The 23,476-nt window shown below is 42.0% G+C and overlaps 1 protein-coding gene across 1 annotated transcript in view; it reads left to right on the top strand.

Moving 5' to 3' along the window:
- The window catches only part of Man2a1 (mannosidase alpha class 2A member 1), a 154,759-nt gene that overhangs the window by 111,248 nt on the left and 20,035 nt on the right, over positions 1 to 23,476 (top strand). Inside the window, exons 14-19 of the mRNA XM_021217692.2 lie at positions 879 to 1,100; positions 2,167 to 2,289; positions 2,852 to 2,966; positions 19,175 to 19,308; positions 21,770 to 21,911; positions 22,983 to 23,116. Of these exons, the coding sequence (XP_021073351.1) occupies positions 879 to 1,100; positions 2,167 to 2,289; positions 2,852 to 2,966; positions 19,175 to 19,308; positions 21,770 to 21,911; positions 22,983 to 23,116 (870 nt within the window). The remainder of the gene's footprint in view (positions 1 to 878; positions 1,101 to 2,166; positions 2,290 to 2,851; positions 2,967 to 19,174; positions 19,309 to 21,769; positions 21,912 to 22,982; positions 23,117 to 23,476) is intronic.

A 23,476-nucleotide genomic window follows, 5' to 3' on the forward strand; every position in this document is an offset into this window, starting at 1 on the left:
CTCTCCCTCTCCCTCTCCCTCTCCCTCTCTTTCTCTGTGTTGTGTCTCTGTGTTTCTCTGTGTCTGGTCTCTTTGTGTATGTGCCTGTGTGTGTGTGTGTGTGTGTGTGTGTTTGTGTCTTAGATAAGCAGTTTTTAAACGAACCCCATATCACTAGAGATGTTAAGCATTTGGAGTCCTGAGGTTATTAAAGGAGTTATAGAAACACAGTAATAAACTAGCAACTTAAGAGGGAGTTATGTCTGCTGTTTAAAAACTACTGCTGGTGCGTCTCAGATAATCATTGTCCTGCAAATAAAAACGGGAAGTGGAGTCCAAACTCAGGTCAGATTTTACAGGCAACAGCCTATCTCGAAAGTGAAGCAGCTCTTGTAAGACAGGAGCCAGATCACACTGTGCCTCCTTCAGGCCTTGCTCAGTGTCTGCTAACTCCAAGATAGCACTGATGGCTGGTACTGACTAAACTCATTTTTGCCTTAGCTATACAGCTGTGTTTATCCTTTTAACATACTGAAGTATAATTTTACAAAAGGATTTCTGAAAATTAGGAAGAAAAACATGATTTACCTTAAGCCCTACCCTGCCTGGAGAGCTTCTCCCTCCAAACATCTGTTGAGAACACTGTAGGACATTTGAAGGATGGTCATATAGTTTCGTAGGAAGAATGCAAACATGAACGGTTTTGAAGCCTTCCAACCTGGGGTGATTAGATTCCTGGCCAGACTGAGGTGTGAACAACCTCACTAAGTTACTGAAGCATTTATAGAGTAACAGTATGTCCTCTTCCTAAGAACCTGATTGATGTTTCTACCACAAATATAAATGTTTTACCTTCGGTAGATAACTTTTCTATATAATCCCTTTTTCTGTCTTGAAAGGTTTCTTTTCTAGCTCATATACCACCACTGGGACTGAAAGTGTTTAAGATCTTAGAGTCACAAAGTTCAAGCTCACACTTGGCTGATTATGTCCTATATAATAATGATGGACTAGCAGAAAATGGAATATTCCACGTGAAGAACATGGTGGATGCTGGAGATGCCATAACAATAGAGAATTCCTTCCTGGCGATTTGGTTTGACCGATCTGGACTGATGGAGGTATGTTCTGATTAGTTGTGACAACCATAAATCTCACTGCGTTTACTCTGTGTCCATGACAGTGCAGAGGGGGAAGGCCCTCTTGGGCAGGGCGGCAGCAGAGCTCTGGGAGACAGGGCTGACCTGCTTCTGTCTATTTTCTGGCCAGTGCTGCTGGCCTCCATGCAGCTAAGTGTGGTAGATGGAAGTGTTTAGCGAAGCTGTGGAAGCAGTTCAACAGAATAAAGAACCTGTCGGTATAATGCAAAGTGAGTTTTTTTTTACATTTTAATTCCGATTTTTAGTTCACTTTTACTGTGTTTTAAAAACAAATTGTCCCATGCCTATTGGCAGTTACAATATGTCTCCTTCTACAGAAGATTTGAGCACAGGTCTAAGTTCTTTATTCCTTGCTACAGTATAGGGCGGGGTTTCGTTCAGACTTTAAGGCTTTAAAATCTGAGGCCAACTATGAAATGTTGTGGCTAACCAAATATTTCTCACCTGAGGGGCTTACGTCAGCATTTTTAGTTTCATTCTGACTCCTCGTTTTCTTCTCTGAGATAGGATGAGACTATGTAGCCCAGGCTTGCCTTGAACTCATTACTAAGCCCAGGCTACCCTTAAACTTAGACAGTCCTTCTGCTGTAGCCTTTCAATTTACGTGAGCATTTAAACTTCTTTATGTGAATGCATGTTTTTCCTTTCATGCGCATATGCACCTGGATGCCTGGTGTCTTAGGCCGATAAAAAGGCATCTGGTTCCCAGGAACTGGGGTCATCAGTGATAGTGAGCTGCCAAATGGGCACTGGGGGCAAACCCAGGTCCTCTGCAAGAGCAGCAACTGGGCTTAACTCCTGGGCCATCTCTCTAGCCCTCCTCGAGCATTTTTAACCAACCTAGGTAGATTGTATTGTCCTTTTCCTGTTTTCTTTTCTTTCTTTCTTTTTTTTTTCCAGCCTATTCACAGTCCTGTTTTCAGTTTTGTCTTACTGCCTCTGCATAGCTTGGCGTTCATTCTCCACTCCATCTGGTGGCACTTTGGTAATAAGTCGCTGTTTGTTTATCATATTTTGTGATCCTCAGAAAGTGAGAAGGAAAGAAGACAGTAAACAGCATGAGCTGAAGGTCCAGTTCCTGTGGTATGGAACCACCAACAAAAGGGACAAGAGCGGTGCCTACCTCTTCCTGCCTGACGGGCAGGGCCAGGTGAGTGCAGCCTCAGAGACCCGTACTACGCATGTGTACTGGAACCGCCCTAGGCACAGGTGCTGTGCGTGTCCACTGGCATGCGCAGTGATGAGACTGTCTCCCCCATGAACACCACTGTCCACATCCGGACGTGATTTTCTCTTCTTTGAGCATTTCCACATTTGAGCATACCCCCATTTTGAGTTTTGTCTTACTACCTTTACAAGTGCTGGCTTGGGAGATGTCACTACTTAGGATAATTTTATTTCCAACAAATAACTATATGGACAATAGAAGAATATAAATTAGAAATGTTTGTGAGGAGAATATTTGTGATTATCTAAGGCCAATCAAATTGTAAGCATTTGCAAATACAGGCTTTATAATTTTATGTAAGAAAAAAATCTTACCTTATATCCATTGTTTATATACTGTGTATTCAGATAAGTTATTAGATTTTCATGTCAGGTTATGAATCTTGAACTGTATGAATTTTTCATTTCCCACAATATTCCTAAACTCTTTTTGGGAAAGTTGAGAAACCAATGTGTTGTTGCTGAAACTGTCCTTTCTGCTTCAGCCGTATGTTTCCCTAAGACCGCCCTTTGTCAGAGTGACACGTGGAAGGATCTACTCAGACGTGACCTGCTTCCTCGAACATGTTACTCACAAAGTCCGCCTGTACAACATACAGGGTAAGAGAACGGCGCAGCGCGGCCGTCAGAAAGTCACACTTTTTTCTCCTGTCCTTCTTACTGAACTATGAGTTGTTTAGAGACAGTGTAATCATTTGAAATGGGCTCTGTACCTGCAGCCAGACTTCCGATGTCATACTTGCCTTCAGATGGTGGGAATGGTGAAGCCTTCTCTGTTGACATTCATCCTTCTGTGTCTCCTCCTTCCTCATTAGCAGCTGACTTAGTCATGAGATTATCAGCCAGAAACCTTGTTGAAGACCTGGAAGCAATTCAGTATTTAGGTGTGGGTTTATAAAATAGAATATTAGCGTAGTTAATATTCTAATAATAACCAGTGACTCCGGTAGCTTCAACCATCTTAGAAAAGTCTTTATAGATTCCCTACTTGCATGTCCTGATGTTCCTAGGCTGAAGCAAAGCGGGGAGGAGAACAATGCACCCTTGACTTTTTATGCGGGTAGGAATCCAGACTTTGCCCAGCTGACCCTGACTGCTGAAGAGCGTACATTGTTTTTAGGTCATAGGGGAAAGGCATCATGCTCACAGAACTTCTTAGCTTCAATTTCTTGATTTCACAGTCTAAACTTAATCTTGCTTTTATTGAGTGATGTCGATTCATATTTTGCTAGTTTTGTCTCTTTTCTCTGTTATGAGTCATGGTCAATTTTTTTTTCCTCCCCAGAGCTCTTGGGAGTAATACAAGCCACTTCCTAATCAATCCATGGAAGTCCCCTAGAGATGGAAAACTAACACTAGGCATGACTTTGGGCCCATCTGTGACTTCCATGTGACAGAATGACCTCTCACCACAGGAAAGCCTATAATTATGAAATAGTCTCCCCCCTCCCTCCCATTTTGAATTTCCCAAAACCTCTAGTAAGTCAGAACCATGGGGTGGGGGTGGGGGGTCACTTTGGTCATTTTTAGTAATTCACTTCTGGAAGCTTTGACATCTACATTTTCAACTACTGCCAGCTACTTCCTATTATAGGTGAGAAATAATATCATGCATAAAAGTGTTTGTGTGGCTTTTGCTTTACGTATAACTTAGACACTTAGATATTTAGACACTTATAACTATAACCCAAGTTACTTGAGAGACTAAGTCAGGGGGATTGCAACTTTAAACCAAGGCCTGGTCTCAAAGAAAGAAAAACAACCTAGGGCTGGACTGAGTGGTGGAATGATGACCAGCACGTGTCAGATCCTAGGCTCGGTCCTCAGGCTTGCCTTCTCTGAGAAAATACAGATTATTAGCATGTATCAAAACTGTATAAAGGAAAGGTTTCATGATGACACCCCCATCCTCGTATAATGTACCTTAATCAGATTCATCCCTTCTAGGTCTCCGTGTCCCCTCTTTTCCTTCCACAAGACCTATGTGCCATTCTGCCTTACTTGTTTTAGTAGACAAGGCATTTCAAAATAGTTACTGGAACATTGCTGCTGAAAAGTCTAGCCTTATTGAAACACATTTCCTTAGTCACTTTGCTCTTACTTAGCCCTACACACCTACGCCACTGGATCTCCTGATGTCCCCCTGGGTTCTCCATGGCCTGTGGAGTCCTGTTTCGGGATGGCCTGAAGAACGTAGATACTTCTCTCCTGCTGCTGGTGGCTGTGGCTTTGCCTGCTGTCCCAGACCAGCAGCTGATTTGGAAAGTAATCCGCTCTGACGTGCCTGCTTCCTTCTGCCAAGAAACTGTGCTGTCACAACTAAGTGGTTGTCATCTTTCCCGTACCTTTCCTGTATCCTTCTCCTGGCTGCAGCTCTGTCCAGCCTGACTGGCAGCTTGGCAGGAGGAACTGGGAGGCCTCTGAGGTTCAACTGGCAGCTGCTGGCTCTCTGTCGGAGTCCATTTCCATTTGCTGGCTTGAGTTCTCTCTGTTCTCTGCTGTCTTGTGTCCTTTTCTTTCCTAGTGTTTCCTTCCCGGATTGTGCTCTCTGTCCTCCGTGTTCTGGTTCAGGTGCACAGCTTTTGGCAATGCTGCCAGGGGGCAGATCCCTCTCATTAGCAGACTGACAGCTTTGCACGTCAGCAGCCGCTGGGGTCTGGTTCTTGACCTAGGCTCACCTTTTCTTCATATTCATAATCTATTCACTGTAGTTGTGGCATAAGGATTTCCAAATCTAGGCGTATAATTTCTTACCAGTTTTTGAAATCTCTGGAAGTCTGGCCTCTAGGGAATGGAGGTACTCTTAAACTTTAGTTAGCTTTCTCAATAGGGCACAAACAATATTGACATGGTTTTTTGCTGGTTTTTTTTTTTTTTAATGCGAACTCTGTATTGCTTCTGGATTTCTCAATGGGTAGAATAAACTTGGGATGACACATTTTTGTGCCAATGTTAAATTGTAGAAGTTCAAGATGACAGGTGGGGTAATGTGAAGTTAGCTGAGAGTGCTTTTCTGGATGAACTTTATTCTGGTTGTCTGGGTTAACCTAAACGTCAGCATATAGAGACTTGAAGTGACAGACACGCCGTGCGCCCTTTCTAGCCCTGCGGATTCTGCTTGTTTGTTTTATCCTAACATGGAAGGGGCTGCGTAGGAGCTAAGACTTCTGAGTCATCAGAAAGGGTTTTTTCTAAATCATGTCACCTCCCACCTCTCAGGTTGACCTCCTTCCAATAAGTGTGCCTCTCAGAAGAGATTAGCCATGCAGGAGAGACCTGGCCTTTCTTTTCCCCTTGGTCTCTGTGACCCGCTCCCGTGTGACTTGCTCTTTCATTGTCTTCAAGGACTCTTCATGTGGATTTTTGATCCACAGAGGTTCTCATGAAGTCACTCAAAGCTTGAGGTAGGAGTGTGGAGTCTTCAAATGGATGATGTTTGGGGTTTAAAACATGATGAAGTTTCTAGGTCTTAGAAACACCCGAGAGTTCTTTATATGCCACAGATTGGCTTACCAAATAAACAGGGGCTTAGATGACTACATGCTCAGTCAACAAACATGCTCAGTTTCTGATGGAGAATGAGACCTACAGGCAGTGTGTATGCTTCTGTGGATTGACACTTATAGCTAATATTTCTTAAAATAACAAAATAGACCTGAGCTTTAACCTTCTGTGCTGTTTCTATGTCCAGGCGAATTCCCTGCCCTCTCCAGTGTGTCCAGTGTTTACTGGACGAGTGTTAATGAGTGAAGCCTGTTTGCTATTGGGATCCAATTTCTTTTTCATTTAGATTTGTATAAATATTTTATTTTTTAATACTTAAGTTTTCTGCACACACATTACACATGGGTACTGGTGTTTGCAGAGGCTAGAAGAAGGTGTTGGATCCCTGGGACCTGGTGTCACAGGATAGGAACAATACTTGGCTCCTTGCAAGAGCAGTACATTCTCTTCACCACTGAACAGTGTCTCTAGCCACTTTATTAAGATTTTAAGTTAGCATACAAAGTAATGGTTTTCCTTATGGCATTTCATACAAGGACCAAATTTATGAGACAGGAAGTAATGGGATTATTAATATTGTTTTCTCATTTACATGTCACTATATTATGTTGTTATCTGTTAGTTTTACAACATATTTTATTATTGTTTTGCAACATTAACAAATAGAAAGTGAGTTAATATTACAGATTGTCTCTTAATTGATAGCCTGTGATCAGTGTTCAGTTTAATGAACTTTTCCACTATGCAGAGTTGAGCAAGTATCGTCTCACTTCTTGGTGTGTGTCCCACCTGCGTTTTGCCTAATGTAACTTCTGTCAAGAATGTAAATCAGGCACTTCCCAGATTTCACAGGCCAATTGGTCATTACTGATTGATTGTAATACCAGCTGGGTGATGAGCCTTGGTCCGGCCACCTGGTGTTCTGAATTCTGGTTTCTCTGTTTACACCTGCCACAGAGTTGGAAACTAACTAGTTCAGCTAAAGGCTCACTGTTTCTCAAAGTCCCTTAGCTATTCACAAACACCATGTTTAAGGACTTGAGAAATGGCTCACCAAATAAGAGTAGTGGCTGTTCTTGCAAGTTCAGTGACCAACACTCACCTGGTGACTCCGAAGCATCTCTAATTCCAGTTGGAAGGAATCTCTTGTCACCTTCTCAGGCACTGCATGTCTGTGGCAGGCAGACAGGCAGACAGACAGTGCCCCCCCCCCACACACATACACATACACACACAAACTAAAAAACTAAATTTTAAGAAAAGCAAATATGTTTGTCTTTTTGTTATCTCTCACACGTCACATTTAGAAGGGTTCTGGAAGAAATCTCAAAGGAATCATTTGCTCACGAACTTTGAAAAATCAAGATCAGAGTTGCTTCAGCAATGTCTGGAGAAATTCTGTGATTTTTTTTTCTTTCTTTTTTTTTTTTTTTTTTTTTTTTTTGATCAGGTTGACTAAGAAATCCATTTATAACCCACACAATTTAATCTGATACCCTGGGAACCGTTTGGAATTGTCTTCTAAAAGATTAGTTTGTAGGAAAATGACATTTTCTCTGCTGATAAAACATGGACAGGGGAATAGGAATTAATTTTTCTTTTCATTAGGCTGGTGTCTGAAGCTTCCTCGTGTTCTCCTTCTGGAGGAAATACCGTATGAGATGAGCATGTGTCGTGCTTGAGGCTGAGCACCTACAGAAGGAGCACCGTAGCGCTCAGCCAGTGGCATGGCCAGCTAAAGCTCCACTTCTTCACACTTGTACTTTTTAGACTTTTTAAATGCCCTACTGTCTGACATCAACCGCACTTTGAAAAATTAGGTTGCCATGGGTTACCAGCACATCATGTATGTTTTCCCTAGCAAAAGGTTTAGGTCCCAAATCCATTAAATGTCCTCCATCCAGCTTCCCGCTGCCTGGAGGCTTCTTTTTTTGGGGGCGGGGGGGACAGGTGCTTGTGAATGAGTGAGAATGTGTGTGGGAGCTATGTTTCAGCCTTAGGAGAAATATCTAAAGTGCAGTATTTTTATTCTCTTTCAACAACATATTTATAACAGTACTACACATATGTAATGGAACTTACTAAAAGAAAGCAAGCGGCCTGGGGCAGACATGTAATGAACTGCTGACCAAACATAGGAGGAAGGACTCCTTCGACCCCAAAGACTGAGGAGTATCTCTGGACGGCTGAGCCAGCAAGCGGAGTTCTCGGGTTCTCTCTGTGCAGTTCTGAGGATGTTATATAAAACCCAGTGGGTTCATCATGACACTTGACTTTTAGAGATTCAGGATGTCCTTCCCCTGGGAAAGCGTGGGAGGCGGTCCCATTGAGGATGAGGGGGCCTCATCTTAGTGTAAATCTTTTCTGTGATCTCTCTGAAAGCTACATAACCTTTTGGATTTATCCTTTAAGTTCCTGGTAACTCTGTTTCTTAGTCCGTAGAAAGAGCAGAGGGCCAACTATGAATAACCATCAGAGAGTCTTCGTAAAACTTAGAAGCATATAAGATCTCGGTGCTTGTCTGCTTATTCTAAAGTTGTCTGCTAAGGATGCCTGAGTCGGGGGCCTCCAGCCCTAGGGTCCACCCCTTTGTAACCAAGATTGCAGAGCTTCACTGAAGTTGTTTTATTATATTTCTATAAAAAGATTCATGAGAGTGTTGAAATGGCTTACAGTCAGTCTCCTGTTTTCCCCCAGAGCTATATTCTATATTTAGTATAAGAGTAAGAATCATTAAGTTACAGCTAAGCAGACCTAGGTAATTAAAACATTTTTGGAATATAATGTGTAGTTGCCTGCTAAGGACTTTTTCTTCTTAATTGGAACTTTTAAAAATTGAAATAAGTCACTATGTGTGGAACTTGATCATTCCCTTCAGGCATGGAAGAGAAGTTATTTTAAGGGTCCATAAGTACATTCTGGTTACACCAATTCAGACTCAGGCTGTCGGCTTGGTTGTAGCTACTGCATCAGACACTGCTCCCTAACAGAGAAAGGACAGTGACGTCCCTGGTGAGTGTGTGCTTTGCTGAACTCTGATACTTGGTCCCAGGATCAGAAGCACTTAGACATATGCATGAACAATTCCTGGCTCTGACTCTGCAATGGGGACAGTTGCAGATTCCACATCAGGGGCTTTAGTGGAGATAAGCTACAATACAGGAAGCCGGGTAACTTGTTAAATGTCTTACTCGTTTGAGAGACTGAGTAGGCCAGATAAATTATATAATTTGCATTTAAAGTACAAAAATGGCCAAAGAATGGTCATTGGAGTTGAGAGGTGGAAGATTTGATGTAGGGGAGAGTTGGCAAAACATCGAAATGGGCAGAAAGAAAAGAAAAGAAAAGGGAAGTTGGTTAGATCAAACCTTGTTTCCTAGGTAAAGGACTGTGTCTCCTATGTATTTTCTAAATTGACATGATATTTTTATTTGTATGTTTAAATAATTGCAAAGTACGTCATTGTGGTTAACAGTGACAAGGGTGGCAATTCATTGCAGTCATGAATTTTTAGAGAGGTTGTATAAACTGTCCCTTGGCAGTCCCCACTTCCTTGTCTTCATGTTCTTCCTCTTGTCATATTTATATTCTGTGTCCTAATACTGCATTCTTGTGTTTAAGAGTCTTATTTGTTGGTTGACTTTTCATGACTTCTCTGAGACTGTAATCCTGTCTGTTGAGCATATCTGTGTACACATATGTTTAAAATTTAAAAACTCATTCTGTGGCTCTAAGTGTTAATATCTTTATTAAAACAATGTAAATAATACATTACTGTTTTGAGAATTTGTTTTAGAAACTTTAACGGAAACGTTTCTCTCAGTGAACTGTACCTTTTGGTTTTCGTAAGTACCAAATGCAAAAGTGCATTACTTATTATTATTACTTAGAAGCTGGTAATGGAAAAAAGATTATGGGACTATCATTTAATACAGAACTCCTTCTGAGTTAGGCACTGTATGTCACAAAATGACCATCAAACTTTTTTTTTGGCTAATTATTTTAACCATCACATTACCTGATTGGGCATCCCTTCAATTTTGTTAAAGGCAAGCAGTTGAAAACTGTGTTTGACAGAAGTATTTGATAGTCGTTTACAAATCTAATCAGACACCGATATCTCCAATTATATTTGCTTAGCACCCATGTGAGTGGGAATGGGTGAGAAGTGAGCTTCCATCCACCACTACCTACTCTCCTTGTTCCCTCTTCCCTTTTCCCTCTTCCTTCCTCCCTCCCTTCTTTGTGCCTCCTTCTAATTGTGTAAGTTGGGAGAAGTATGATACAGAGGGGTAGAAAAGGTGTATAGACTTGTGGTTCCATGGCAGGATTAGTTTGGACAGATGAACATAGAGTGATTTATGAACGCCCTGCTTCCTTGAAGGGCACCTCGGACAGAAGCATGTCTGAGAACTGAATGGGAGTGGGCTGAGAGTGCTCCTCAGGACCCAGTGAGCGCAGTTCTCTGCTCTTCTGTCTTCAGCCAGGACAAATCTTGGGCATGGGGAAAGTGCCAAAGAGACTGGGCGATGAGCTCCTGTATTGTCTTCCCAGGCCAGTGCTCTGTCTCTTGACTGTCTTGTGCTGCTGATGATCTGAAGACTGGAACTGTTTGACGTGTTATGTTCCTTCCCAAACCTGTTGATTCATGAACTCCTTGTTTTCTTTTGGAAAAGCAGCTTTGGGGTGGGGGGGGGGCGGGCGGTGAGGGGATGGGGGCGGTCCTCTTTTAAACCTTCTTCAAACTAATCATTCTTTATTGATCCCATCTTAACCAACATTTTGCACTTTACCCCCTTACTAAGTACTTGCTTCTGCACTTCTGTTGCACTGGTGGCCTGGTTTTTTCCTGGGCCATTCCTCCTAGGCTCTCATGCCTGCCGTCACTGGGATGCATCTGGGTCAGGTTTGTGCCTGGGAAAGAACTGCAGACCTTCTGGACCCCGCATCCTGTCCTCTTCTCCTGTCCCACCTGCTGGTCCTTCCCTCCTTTCTGATAGCCTCTTCCTGCTCCCCATTAACATGTGCTCTGGTACCTTCTCTCTCTGTGTTCCCCTTCCCCGTAAAGTCTTTTCTTTATTTCATAGTCCCTTCTAGAATCTTAACCTGCCACTCATCTAGAAACCACATAAAGAGAAAATGTGGGATTTCTCTTTCTGACTTATTTCATTTACCACAATGACTTGCAGGTTCACCCATTTTCATGTAAATTCTATGATTTTTTTTCCTCTTTTCTTATTTTTTTTTAATAAATTAAAAAAATTCCATTGTCAATCGATCACATTTTCTTTCTCTATTCATCCATTGTTGAGTATCTAGCCTGGTTCCATTTCTAATCAAATGTGTCACGTGCAACACTACATATGAACACATGTCTCTGTCATAGCAAGTTTGGTATATATATATATATATATATATATGGGGGGGTGGAGAGAGAGAGAGAGAGTGTGTGTGTTTTGGTGATTTAAGTTCAAAATATTCTGAAATTTTTTTCAGGGAAATATTCAAAGTCCAAAGCTTTATCTTCCCAACAGCCACTGAAGCCCTGCTTCCCCTATATGTAATTGTTCAGTCCTTCTCAGTGCAGACAGAGATGAAGAAGAAGTGGGGATAGAGACAGTCACTGTAAAAGGCCACAGTGTTTCCTGAGCCTTAGGGAGGTGAGGTGATGTAGATGTCCTGTCAGTGGTGAGCACTCAATCAGTTATGATCAGTCAGCACTTTGAAGAGTTATATGTCTCTGCATTGACCCTGACCCACTGCAATAAAAAGCTGCTCTGATCATGGCTAAGAGCAGCATAGATCTGTGGACATTAACACAAGTATTTAGAAGTCAGTTTAACATGACAATATATAGCCTAGATCTAGGGCCCATAGCCTCCATTACTGTGATCTTTGACTATATTTATAGCATCCGGTGTGCCTATCCTTCTGTGGCAATCTCAAATCTAACCAAAAGAGTGGTTAGTGTTCTGATTTTCCATCAGTGTCAACATGCACAGCTAGGTCATTTGAGAGAAGTCTCAATCGAAGAATTACCTATGTAAGACTGGTATGCGGACATGTCTGAATTAGTGACGTAGAAGCCCACTGTGGGTGGCACCATTCCTCAGGCAGGTCGTCCTTGTTTGTGGATATGTGCATGCATGTGTGGGCATGTCCCTCAGTGGTGGGTTGTACCTGCAAGTATAATATAAAATAAACTCTTGGCTGGAAGTCACTTTTGGTCAGAGTATTTTCTCACAGCAACAGAAAAGTCATCCGAACACCATGAATAGTCTTGGCACTAAGGTACCAGTGGGCACATGTGCCTTGCTGGTCAGAATTGTGACATGTGGGGCTCACTGCTAGCTAAGATGATTGATGTCTGTTCCCCCCAGATACCCGCATAGCACCTTGCAGTACTATGAAAGCGAGGCCTAGCAGGGAGAGCTTCCTGGTCAGTTCAAGATGGTTTTCTCTGTATCCTGCAATGAAAATCTGTAGTGTCCAGTAATCTATGGTGGGCAACCAAGAGCAATGGCAGCATCTCCCTTAATAAACTATCCCTCAGTCCCCCAATCCTGGTTTCCTGATTTCCACATGTACTTCAGGTTAAATACACAGATGTGCACCTAAACACACGATAGATTTGAAGCTGTGGTCCACGGAGGAGAGGATGTGGGACTTTTTTTCTAGTTGGGTACAGGCCAGATGCCCTCATCCTTTCTTGACCTAATCAAAAGGTGAGGGCCACTTATACGATACTGGATTCTTTATGGGAAGTGTTCAGGGCTCTCTTGCATTTTTATTCTAAACCCTTTCCTCTCATAAGATTTCCTCTGATTGGATGTGGCAAAATGCTATGTGATTTTTTTTTTGCAGTCTATTTCTTGGGAGAAAATATGCTGTGTCTTTCAGAACTGTTCAAATAAGATGACATGGAGGGGCCAACACCAATCTGTTCAGCACCAAGTGAGGCTGCTGCAAGTAGATTTGGCAAGATAAAGCAAGGGGCATAGGGAGTGGAAGGCGGTAGTGCAAGCAAGCAGAGGCGATGGGTGGAAACATCATCTTTGCTGATCTGAACTGCCCCCACCACACACACACACACACACACACACACACAGAGAGAGAGAGAGAGAGAGAGAGAGAGAGAGAGAGAGAGAGAGAGAGAGAGAGAGAGAGAGAGTCATGCCAAGAGTCTTTGTACCTCTGTGTATTCCCTGTGCCTTGCCTTCCACACCTAGGGCATAGTAAGGATGGCCTCTAGCTTTGCTCTCTCAAGGAATATGTATCTTAGGTCAATAAGCTAATTCTAAGCAAATATTAAACAGCCAAGGCTTCCTCTCTCTTGTCCCCATTCTCCTGGCCTGTTCTGCAGGGGAAGGCCCTGCGGATACCAGCACTATTTGTCTTCACATCTGAAGCTGCTGTTCTAAAATTAGAATGTGAGTGGACCTCCTGCTGGTGACCCATTGTCTTCTTGACATGTGGGAAAATTATCTTTCTTTCTGAGTGCTTTAAAGTATTTTTATAAACACAAATAATGCATACATACCTCTTTGCCACAGTTTTAATGCTTTATACATATAATGTCTGAACATTTGAAGAAATGCAGGTGCGTTCTTGTATACACAGAGGCAGCTCCATGCCTCTGGAAAACTGTAGCATGGTGTTTATAGCTCTACACAAGAGTGCACTCTCTCCAGAAGCCTGTCTGCCTGGATACACAACCTCCCCATTTTGCTTCTTTGCAACACTGTACCCCATAGCACAGCGGTTTTCTAGTCATCTCCCTCTTGATGGCCATCTGGCATGTTCTCCCGTGGTTTACTCTTAGAAGTGGCAGTCAGAGGCTGTGCAGGGGTGTGCTTCAAGTGTGTGCTTCCGGTGTGTGCTTCGTGTGCGCTTCCGGTGTGCGCTTCCGGTGTGCGCTTCCGGTGTGCGCTTCTGGTGTGTGCTTCCGGTGTGTGCTACGCTGTGCTCCTCTCATCCCCAAGGTGGTGACAATCACTTGTGGGCCTCTTGGCTAAGATGGCGTGTAGTACAGTCAGGAGGAACTGCACTGGAACAGTATTTTAAAATAAACCTCATTATAAAAAGCTTGCAAGAGAAAACCACTGGAATTAACCAGATCCAAACATTACACATCTCACTGAACCTATACAGTTAGAATAGCCAGGCTTTGAAATACATATTATTTTCTTGACTTCAAAGAAAGTGGCCTTTTAAAAATGAGGCTTGGTGGTTGTTTATGGGATGGATACCCAGATGCAGTAGTCTCTAGATGGTCATGCCTTCAGTCTCTGCTCCACACTTTGTCTCTGTAACTTCTTCCATGGGTATTTTGTTCCCCCTTCTAAGAAGGAACGAAATATCCATACTTTGGTCTTCTTCTTCTTGAGTTTCATATGTTTTACAAATTGTATCTTGGGTATTCTGAGCTTCTGGGCTAATATCCACTTATTAGTGAGTGCATTCATGTGTGTTCTTTTGTGATTGGGTTACCTCACTTAGGATGATATCCTCCAGATCCATCCATTTGTCTAAGAATTTCATGAGTTCATTGTTTTTAATAGCTGAGTAGTACTCCATTGTGTACCACATTTTCTGTACCCATTCCTCTGTTGAGGGACATCTGGTTTCTTTCCAGCTTCAAGGCTGGTATGAATATAGTGGAGCATGTATCCTTATTACATGTTGAAGCATCTTCTGGGTATGTGCCCAGGAGTGGTATTGCTGGATCTTCTGGTAGTACTAAGTCCAATTTTCTGAGAAACCACCAAACTGATTTCCAGAGTGGTTGTATCCCCAGGCACTATTGTGGATGCCAACAAGTGCTTGCTGATAGGAACCTGAAAAAGCTGTCTCCTGAGAAGCTCTGCCAGTGCCTGGCAAATACAGAAGTGGATGCTCACAGCTATCCATTGGATGGAGCACAGGGTCCCCAATGAAAGAGCTAGAGAAAGTACCCAAGGAGCTGAAGAAGTTTGCAGCCCTATAGGAGGAACAACAATATGAACCAACCAGTATCCCCAGAGCTCCCTGGGACTAAGCCAACAATCAAAGAAAACACATGGTAGGACTCATGGCTCTAGCTGCATATGTAGCAGAGGATGGCCTAGTCAGTCATCAATGGGAAGAGAGGCCCTTGGTCCTGTGAAGGTTTAATGCCCCAGTATTAGGGAATGCCAGGGCCAGGAGTGGGTGGGTTGGGGAGCAAGGGCAGGGGAGGGAGGGATGGGGGATTTTGGGAGGGGAAGCTAGGAAAGGGGATAATGTTTGAAATGTAAATAAAATATCTAATAAAAACAAAAAATAGGGCTTGGGATTGTTTGGAAAAGAGGCTTGGGTGCTGACAAACCTCATCCCTTAGCTAGGTTTCAGTAGGTGGTTCTCTTATACTGGATGAGCTCGGCATCTCCCTCCCTTTCCCACCCTATCCTCCTTCCCTCCCCTTCCCTTCCCCCTTTGCTTGCTCCTCTCCTGCTCTCGCCACCCTGCATCTAAAATCTTCTGTCTACTCAGTGACTGCAAGCTTGGTTTCTCCTCTCCCAGACCTCTCTCATAAAGCAGCCCCAACTCTCCAGTCAGTGGTCTGCTGGAACATGGTGTCTGAGAGGTTTAGCCGTGATGCCACCAGCCTCGGGACTGTCAACAAGTGACGGGGCAGGGTTACACAGTGATCTGGGAAGAGTGTGGCCTCAGGAAGTATCAGTGCCAGCTTGTTCCCCATGCCCTCTTCGCCTGTGCCTGTCAGTTAGCAGACATGGTAGCATACCTGTACACTACAGGGAAACCGATGAAAATCGCTGTCCCTTTGTTTTATCCAGAGTCTTTGACTTTACCACACGCCACTCTGGTTTCCTCCCATGCCACATTATTTCTATTTGATGAGGGATGTGTTTCTCTTTCTTGGTTATTTCCTTTGAGCGGTGATTCAGCCCTTAGTGTGCTCAGAGATTGGAAGTGGAATGTACAGATGATGTGTGAGATAGTGTGTCTGTGAGAAACCAGAAAACTCTGAGAAGACACACTGCCTCCGTCCAGGGCTGAGGCTCAAGTCTACCTTAGACCTGGACAACAGCTCAGAGAGAGACTTGCTGGCCTCTTAGTTGCTTTGTGCACCGCTTGTAATCTGCCTCTAGTCTTATTTTGTGTGGCTAAGGACAGGCACCCTCCACTCTATACAGCAAAAGTGCAGGTCTTAGCACTGACTTCTCAGGGCTGCATCCCAGCTGTGACTTTGCTCTTCCCTCTTTAAAGGACTAACCTTGTACAACCGAAACCATTTTTTCTTTCTCAAGATTACAGAAAACCCACAAGAACCCAGAAAGCCCTGGTTGCACAAGCCAGAGAAACCAACTTTGGCAAACTAGCTATCTTTCTGTCACTTACTGTAGAGCCCAGACCAATGATCCTGACTGGCCTCTGGGCTGCTCTCCACTCAACCCTCAGGCCTCCTTGGACGCGCTCAGGGAATTCTTGACCCAGCAGAGGTTGGCAGCCTTCTGTCCTAGCCACACTTATACTTTACCTAGTCTCTTCGAGGACGCTGGCATACAGGCTTGCTTTTATTGCAGGCACAGGTTTTTATTTGTTTTGTTTGTTTTGGTTTGTTTTGTTTACAGAATAGGCATTTTAAATTTGAACTTAGTTTAGAAGACTATCCTGGTTCTGAATTTAAATTAATGCATTGCATATTTGTGAATGAACCTAGGGCTCCTTTTTAAGGATATGAGCACAGTATTGGGCTTGAGAAAGATGGCTTTCTCAATGGAATAATTTATCATTGCCAGAGGTAACATGAAATTATTAATTTTTTCCTTAAAGCATGTTCTTTGTAAATGTTTTCTGGAGAGACATGAATTGAAATTAATGATATTCTCTCTTGTTAAGACTTCATTTTATTTCATGTATTCTCTTGACCCCTGAGAGAAAAATCTAATCTAGAGAAGAAAGATAAAACACCACCAGAAATCCTGCAGGCGCTTCAGGATTAGCTGAAGTTAGCTTCCGGTCACCATCTGTGCTCCTTCCAGCTACACAGCACTTTCATTTTTGTGGGGGATCTAATTTTGAGGGTTTGGGTTTAGATGCTGGAGATTCAACTTGGGGCCACACTTATGCTAAGTACATGCTACACCGCAAGCCTTGTGTTGTGTATTTGTGTATCTTAGGTTCATTAAAATTCCACATGCATTTCATTTTAGCTTAAAGTCATTGCAATTTCTATAAACATAATAAAAATAATGTTTGAATCCAGAGTGATGTATATCATAGCTCAAAGAAGTTTGTATAGTATTATGTAACACACATACACACACATACACACACACTCATTTAAGTTGTCAATAGTAGTGGAGGTATTCTTTCTTTTAAACTTGCTGGTTCATAGTTCTGATTTATGGCTATTAAAAAGCGTGCCCCCCCCCCATTTTCTCCTCATTCCTGGCAGTTGTACCACGTGAGTTTGAAACATGAGAGACTGGGGTTGGCACCAGGTGAGAGACGTGGATTGAAGAGCCATGCACCAGAGCAAAGACCATTCTCCCACATTTTTTCTGTGCATCTCTACAGACTCTGCTGGTAGAGGCTTTAGCCCATTCTCTATCGCCAGCACCATATTATTATTTAATTCTCTGTGTTGCCTATTTTCATGTCAACTTCACACAAGCTAGAGTCACTTGGGAAGAGGGAACCTTAGATGAGAAAACACCCCCTCCAGGTTGGCCTCTGGGTAAGCCTCTGGTGCGTTTTCTTGATTGACAGGAGAGAACCCAGATCCCTGTGAGCAGTACTGCCTCTGGGCTATTGTCCTGGAAGCTGTAAGAAAATAGGCTGAGGGAGCCATAAGGAGCCAGCCAGGAAGCAGCCCTCCTGCATGGCTCCTGCATGGCTCCTGCATGACTCCTGCATCAGCTCTTCCTCTAGGTTTTGCTCCAAATTCTTACCCCGACTTCCCTTCATGGTGGCCTATATAGGGACATATAAGCTGACATAACTCTTTCTTCCTCAAGTAACTTTGGTCATGGTGCACCTGTAGCGCCTGAACTAGCAGTGTGTGGATCCTTTTCCAAAAACCCCATGACCCCTTCTCTGACTCATTGCCACCATAAATGAGTTCTTTTTGGCTCCTATGGAAAAGAGTCTTCTTTTCTCTGTTCTTCTTCCTCCTTCTTTTAATCTATTTTATCTTGTTGAAGAGTCTGCTAGCTGTCAGTATGGTGGGAGTCACTATACACACATACAGATACACACATACAGATACATACGTACAAACACACACATACATATACACACACAAATATAAACATACAAGCACGCACGCACGCGCGCGCGCGCGCGCACACACACACACACACACACACACACACACACACACACACGTCTTCAGGGTGATTGGAGCATCACATGGATCAGCTTTGGCAAGGGACCAGGACTAGATCTCCTCTTGTCTCCTTTCCCTGCGTCTATGGAGAAGATGCTGTAATAGCTTCCCTCTGCATACTCCATCTCTACTAAATGTGTTGAATTTCTGCACCACACCTCTCTTCATCTCTGAAATTGACCCAAGGCTTCCCTGAGGACCCAGCAGTGCAGTTAAGGTAGAGTGTCAAGTAGGTACTAATAAACCACTTTAGTTTTCTGCAAAAGAATTATAAAAAAAAAAAAAATCTAAGTTTGACACATCTTCAAGCTGTCTTCTCCTCTGTGCTATAAAAGGCAGACTGGATCACGCCATAACATGACACCCAAGGGGACAAGGAAACACAAATAAAATTGATTTAATTTCTAAGGCTCCCTTCAAGTTGCAGTGCCTAAATACCAGTATGTTAATAAAGCCCTTAGCTATAAATTATCTCATGGGATCCTGTCTCTGGATAAAACATTGAAAGGGTGGTGTAGCACACTGTGTTGTGTGAGCAGAGTGTAAACTCCGTAGTTCCTGGTTCTAGGGAATCAAAGAGGGCAACGTTATGGTATCTTTCCTGGGGAGGGGTTCAGGTGAGCGGTTTGCCTGCGGGGCCTAGTCTGTCCTCACTTCCTGTCTTCCTCTCCTCAGAACCCATTGAGAACTCTGACGTGTTGTTCTCTTGCTTTCTCTCAGGCCCTTTATTGAATTCCATGTAGTCTTAAGTAAATACTGTCTCCAGACTGATAGCAAGAAGAAAATGTTAAATTGTTAAACCATTTCATATATGAGAGATGGTTAAGAGTCAGAAAACAAGGAAATATATGGGAAGAGGTTTTACAGTATATTTAATAAATGTGGAGACAATAATTGCTTTTGTTAATGTGTATTTTCTTTTTAAATTTAGGAATAGAAGGGCAGTCCATGGAAGTTTCTAATATTGTGAACATCAGGAATGTGCATAACCGTGAGATTGTAATGAGAATTTCATCTAAAATAAACAACCAAAATAGATATTATACTGACCTAAATGGATATCAGGTAATTTTCTCTAAAATCACTGTGATAAATGTATTTATATGCCATTTTATGTGGTATTTGTGGTGGATAGATATGTTCATGTATGGTGTGTATAATTTTATACAGGATAATTGCCCAGTTAATTTTGAGTCATTTATAAAATACTCCTAAAGTCTCCAACTATTTCTAGAACCAAGACAGTTTTAACAGTGGTAGGTTCTACTGTCAGATTTCCAAAGGCAGAAAAAATCATTAAGAGAGATGATGCTTTAGAAGATCTACTTACAAAACGTTTTTTAAAAAATGGAAAGCTAAGGGGCTGGAGAGAGTGTCACCTGGGGTTGGGGGGACCTTGTTCACTTCCTAACACCCATGTCAGCTGACTCATAACCACTTGTCACTCCAGGCCCAGGGGATTTGGCCTATCTAGACACCTAGGTGCACATGATAAACATAAAATCAATCAATCAATCTCTCTATCTATCTATCTATCTATCTATCTATCTATCTATCTATCTGTCTGTCTGTCTGTCTTTCTCTCTCTCTGTCTCTCTGTCTCTCTTTCTCTGTCACACACATTTTTTAAAAAAAAAAATCTTTAAAATTGAGAATTTGTTGACCATCAATATATTAAACACTTTTCTAAAATTATACACAAAGGGAAACATAATTAGAGATTGGAAGCTATTCTTTTTTCTTCATGAAGAACTCACATGTACATGTCATTGATTCCTCGTGATATAATGATGGCATCGTTAAGTTTTATGGCGGTCCTTTGCATCTCTTAACATTGAGTAGATGTGCACTTGTATGCATTCAAGTACATAGAGAAGAATTGCCACTTTAGGAGTGCGGGCTGCTACATATCTAGTCATAATTATCATACAATAATTATAAATATAGTAAGAAAATTAATTCTTATATTTTTCTTGTATATTACAGATTCTTTTCATGGTGCTTAAGAGAGCGTTTTGGATGCTTCTTTAACTTTTATTATTTTGAGTGTATATGTGTGACAACATGTCTTTTGAATAAACCACTCAAAACATGGGCATATTTTTGAAACATTTCCATTTCAAAAATTCCTGGCTATGAACAGAAATAATTTCACAACATATGCTTTTTACTTGGTCTGATTTTCAACTGGCTATAAGTGGAGAGGGCTGGATAATTTTCTCCTCTATGATTTCCTGCAAAAAGTTAAATTTACCCTTTCTCCAGAGAACACAAACTGCAGTGTACATTCTGATTAGCACACTAATTCTGCTGCGGCCCTTTGGGTTTCAATGACTTTATGGTGACTCATTTTTCTTATGTACAAAAAGAAAACATTTTCTTAAAATCTCACAGAAAAAAATATTTGTATATGTCGGTTTACATGTGAAAAAGAAAGCTTAGTAAAAACTGAATTACTAAAAATGTACATTTCGTTGCCATTGATAAGATGAGATACTGATATTATTTCTGGTCCACAGTATAAATATTTCTTCTAATAAGCCCTGTTTTAACCTACGGAAATTGCAGTTTAGGGCATGTCAGTTTCTGAAATCAGTTGTCTCAAAATGAGGTCAGTTTTACAGGTTCAGTTAAGTGTGAATTTGAAGAGACTCAGCCTGACCAGTGGTGGGGACCAGTGAGGGCTTGGGGCAGATGCTGAAGACCAGCTCTGGGGGAGCTTAGGCAGGACCACCCTCCACTGCTAGACACTCGGCTCTCGTGAGGTGCGGCACTAACTTTCTGCATTTACTGTTTCTGAGATTTGTTTTAAAGTTTCACAAGTTTAAGACACGGAGGTGGCGTTTTGATGTGGTAAAAGTAAAACCCAGTGACAACAGAGTCCTGGGGACGTGATGGCTTTCAGTCCTGACAGTCTCACAGAGGATAAAATTTGTGTCACACTTTCAGACCTGAGGCTGCAATCCTGGACTTCAGAACTATCCCAATTTAAAATAAACAAGAGTAAACAGTAAAAAGCTTTACCTATGAGTATGTACTTGATTATAATGTAATATGTTACAGGATTTGGTGGTAAGCTCTGTGGTGTTTATTAAAACTGATTCAAGAATAATAGATATTTCTTGAATGGAAGTGGAGAGCTATTGTGCTTAGCATTCATTACAAAGGCAGTAAGTTAGATCTAGATGAAAAATGAATACTTAATACCTTCATAATTTGTTTTATGCAAATCTTGGAAGCTAGAAGACCTCTGCTGGGCATTTTTTATTGCGACTTTAGATAGAAATGCCTCTTTTAAAATCCAGACAAGGTCTACCTCTCACAGTTAAAAATTGCCTTCTGAGGGCCTTGTGGTTTCTCTGCATATGATTTTAAGGAGTGTTTTAATTTTTATATATATCTTTGCTTAAACAAGAACAGAAACTATGCCCTTTCTCTTTGGGAAAGAGATAACTTAGTAATGTAATTTATAAAAGCATATGTGTAAGTAGTACTTGTACAAATTACGAATTGCTTGGTTTCCTAGATTCAGCCTAGAAGGACCATGAGCAAGTTGCCTCTTCAAGCCAACGTTTACCCGATGTGCACAATGGCGTACATCCAGGATGCTGAGCACCGGCTCACGCTGCTCTCCGCCCAGTCTTTAGGTGCTTCCAGCATGGCTTCTGGTATGTATTGTTAATATTCCACTCTGAAAGCTCTCAGTTCTAACTACATAACATTTCTGTGCTCAAAGATATTAATTACCCTCCTCATTAATTGCTATACTTTAAGAATTAGACAAGTAGTTAACACAGGCCTTTCTGAGAACTACATAAGATGAGTGTCCTTCGTCTTCAGGTAATAAACAGGAGGCTACGATGCCTCACCTGGGTGTTTTATAGTTTTCATTACCTTCTCATTGTAACAAAAAATACCTTTGGACAAGAAATACATTTCAGTTCACAATCTCAGAGGCTTCCGGTTGTAATCACTCAGCTCTCTTGATTTTAAGCTGTCGTGAGTTGGCATCCTGGTAGTTAGGGAGAAGAATGAAAGAGACCGGGAAAAGGGAGGGGAGGAGAGAGGATGCATCTTTCCAGCCTTCAGGCAGTGACCCCATTCATCTAAGCCCTGCCTGTAACAGCCCAGCTAGCTGTGAACCACTGTGGATGACAATTGATGGAGTCAGCGTTGATCTCCTCACTTCTGAGTGGCCCTGATAGCTAAGGATCAAGCCTCCAACAGATTGGCTTTGGAAACATTTCATGTACAAATTGCAGCTGAATTCACTTTTGCTAGCCTGTTGAGGTCTCTGTGGTTTACTGGATTGGAAACCTAAAACTCCAGAAGTTTGGGCAGTTTGCTCACGTTTGCAAAAAGGATGTTGTAGTTCAAACTTCACAGTGTTGGATTTGTTTATTTGTCTGTTTGTTTGTTTTCTGGATTGTGGTACTGTGACCTTCCCCCTCAATGGTTTCCTGTGTTGAAGACCTGCTCCACAGCCGTGATACCATTGGAGAGTGATTGCTGAGCAGTATTGAAGGAAAGCAGAAATGATAACATGTTTTTACATAGTCTTAGTAGCTGCTTTGACTTACCCAGAGATAGCCCATTGTCTCATAGAATATCTGGATCCCCCTCCTGATCTCAAGGGGAGCTTAATTCAAAGCAAGGCAGCTGGCTCTCTGTTTAAGCGGCCTTCAGTGAATATCTGCAGAAAATTATCCTGATCAGGTTTCTTCATCTCTTTGTTTTAGGTCAGATTGAAGTCTTCATGGATCGAAGACTCATGCAAGATGATAACCGTGGCCTTGGGCAAGGTGTCCATGATAATAAGATTACAGCTAATTTGTTTCGAATCCTCCTAGAGAAGAGAAGTGGTGTGAATATGGTAGGAAACACTAACTAGCCTTTCTTATGTTGGTGGCTCTTCCTCCCCAAAATTTAAGGTGATAACAAAATTTTAAATGCAATTTCTAATGTTGAGATGTCTGTATGATAGATTTAGTTCATAATTATAGAAATGTTTCAGTTAGAAATATTAAATAAGATCTACATTTGGGCCATATAGTTTTTTTTTCCCCTTCCCTTTACTATGTAGCCAAAAACAATTTCAAGGAAGCCGTTTGGGTGAAATTATGTTCAAAGAAAGACTGATTTATTATTGAGCTAAGAATTAGAGAGCAGACATTTTAACTCTACAGTCAGTGTATTCTAAGCCTTAGTGACTGTATCGTAGTCTTTAGTTTAC

The sequence above is a fragment of the Mus pahari genome, chromosome 18 (genome assembly GCF_900095145.1).
Source record: "Mus pahari chromosome 18, PAHARI_EIJ_v1.1, whole genome shotgun sequence".
Classification (NCBI taxonomy): domain Eukaryota; kingdom Metazoa; phylum Chordata; class Mammalia; order Rodentia; family Muridae; genus Mus; species Mus pahari.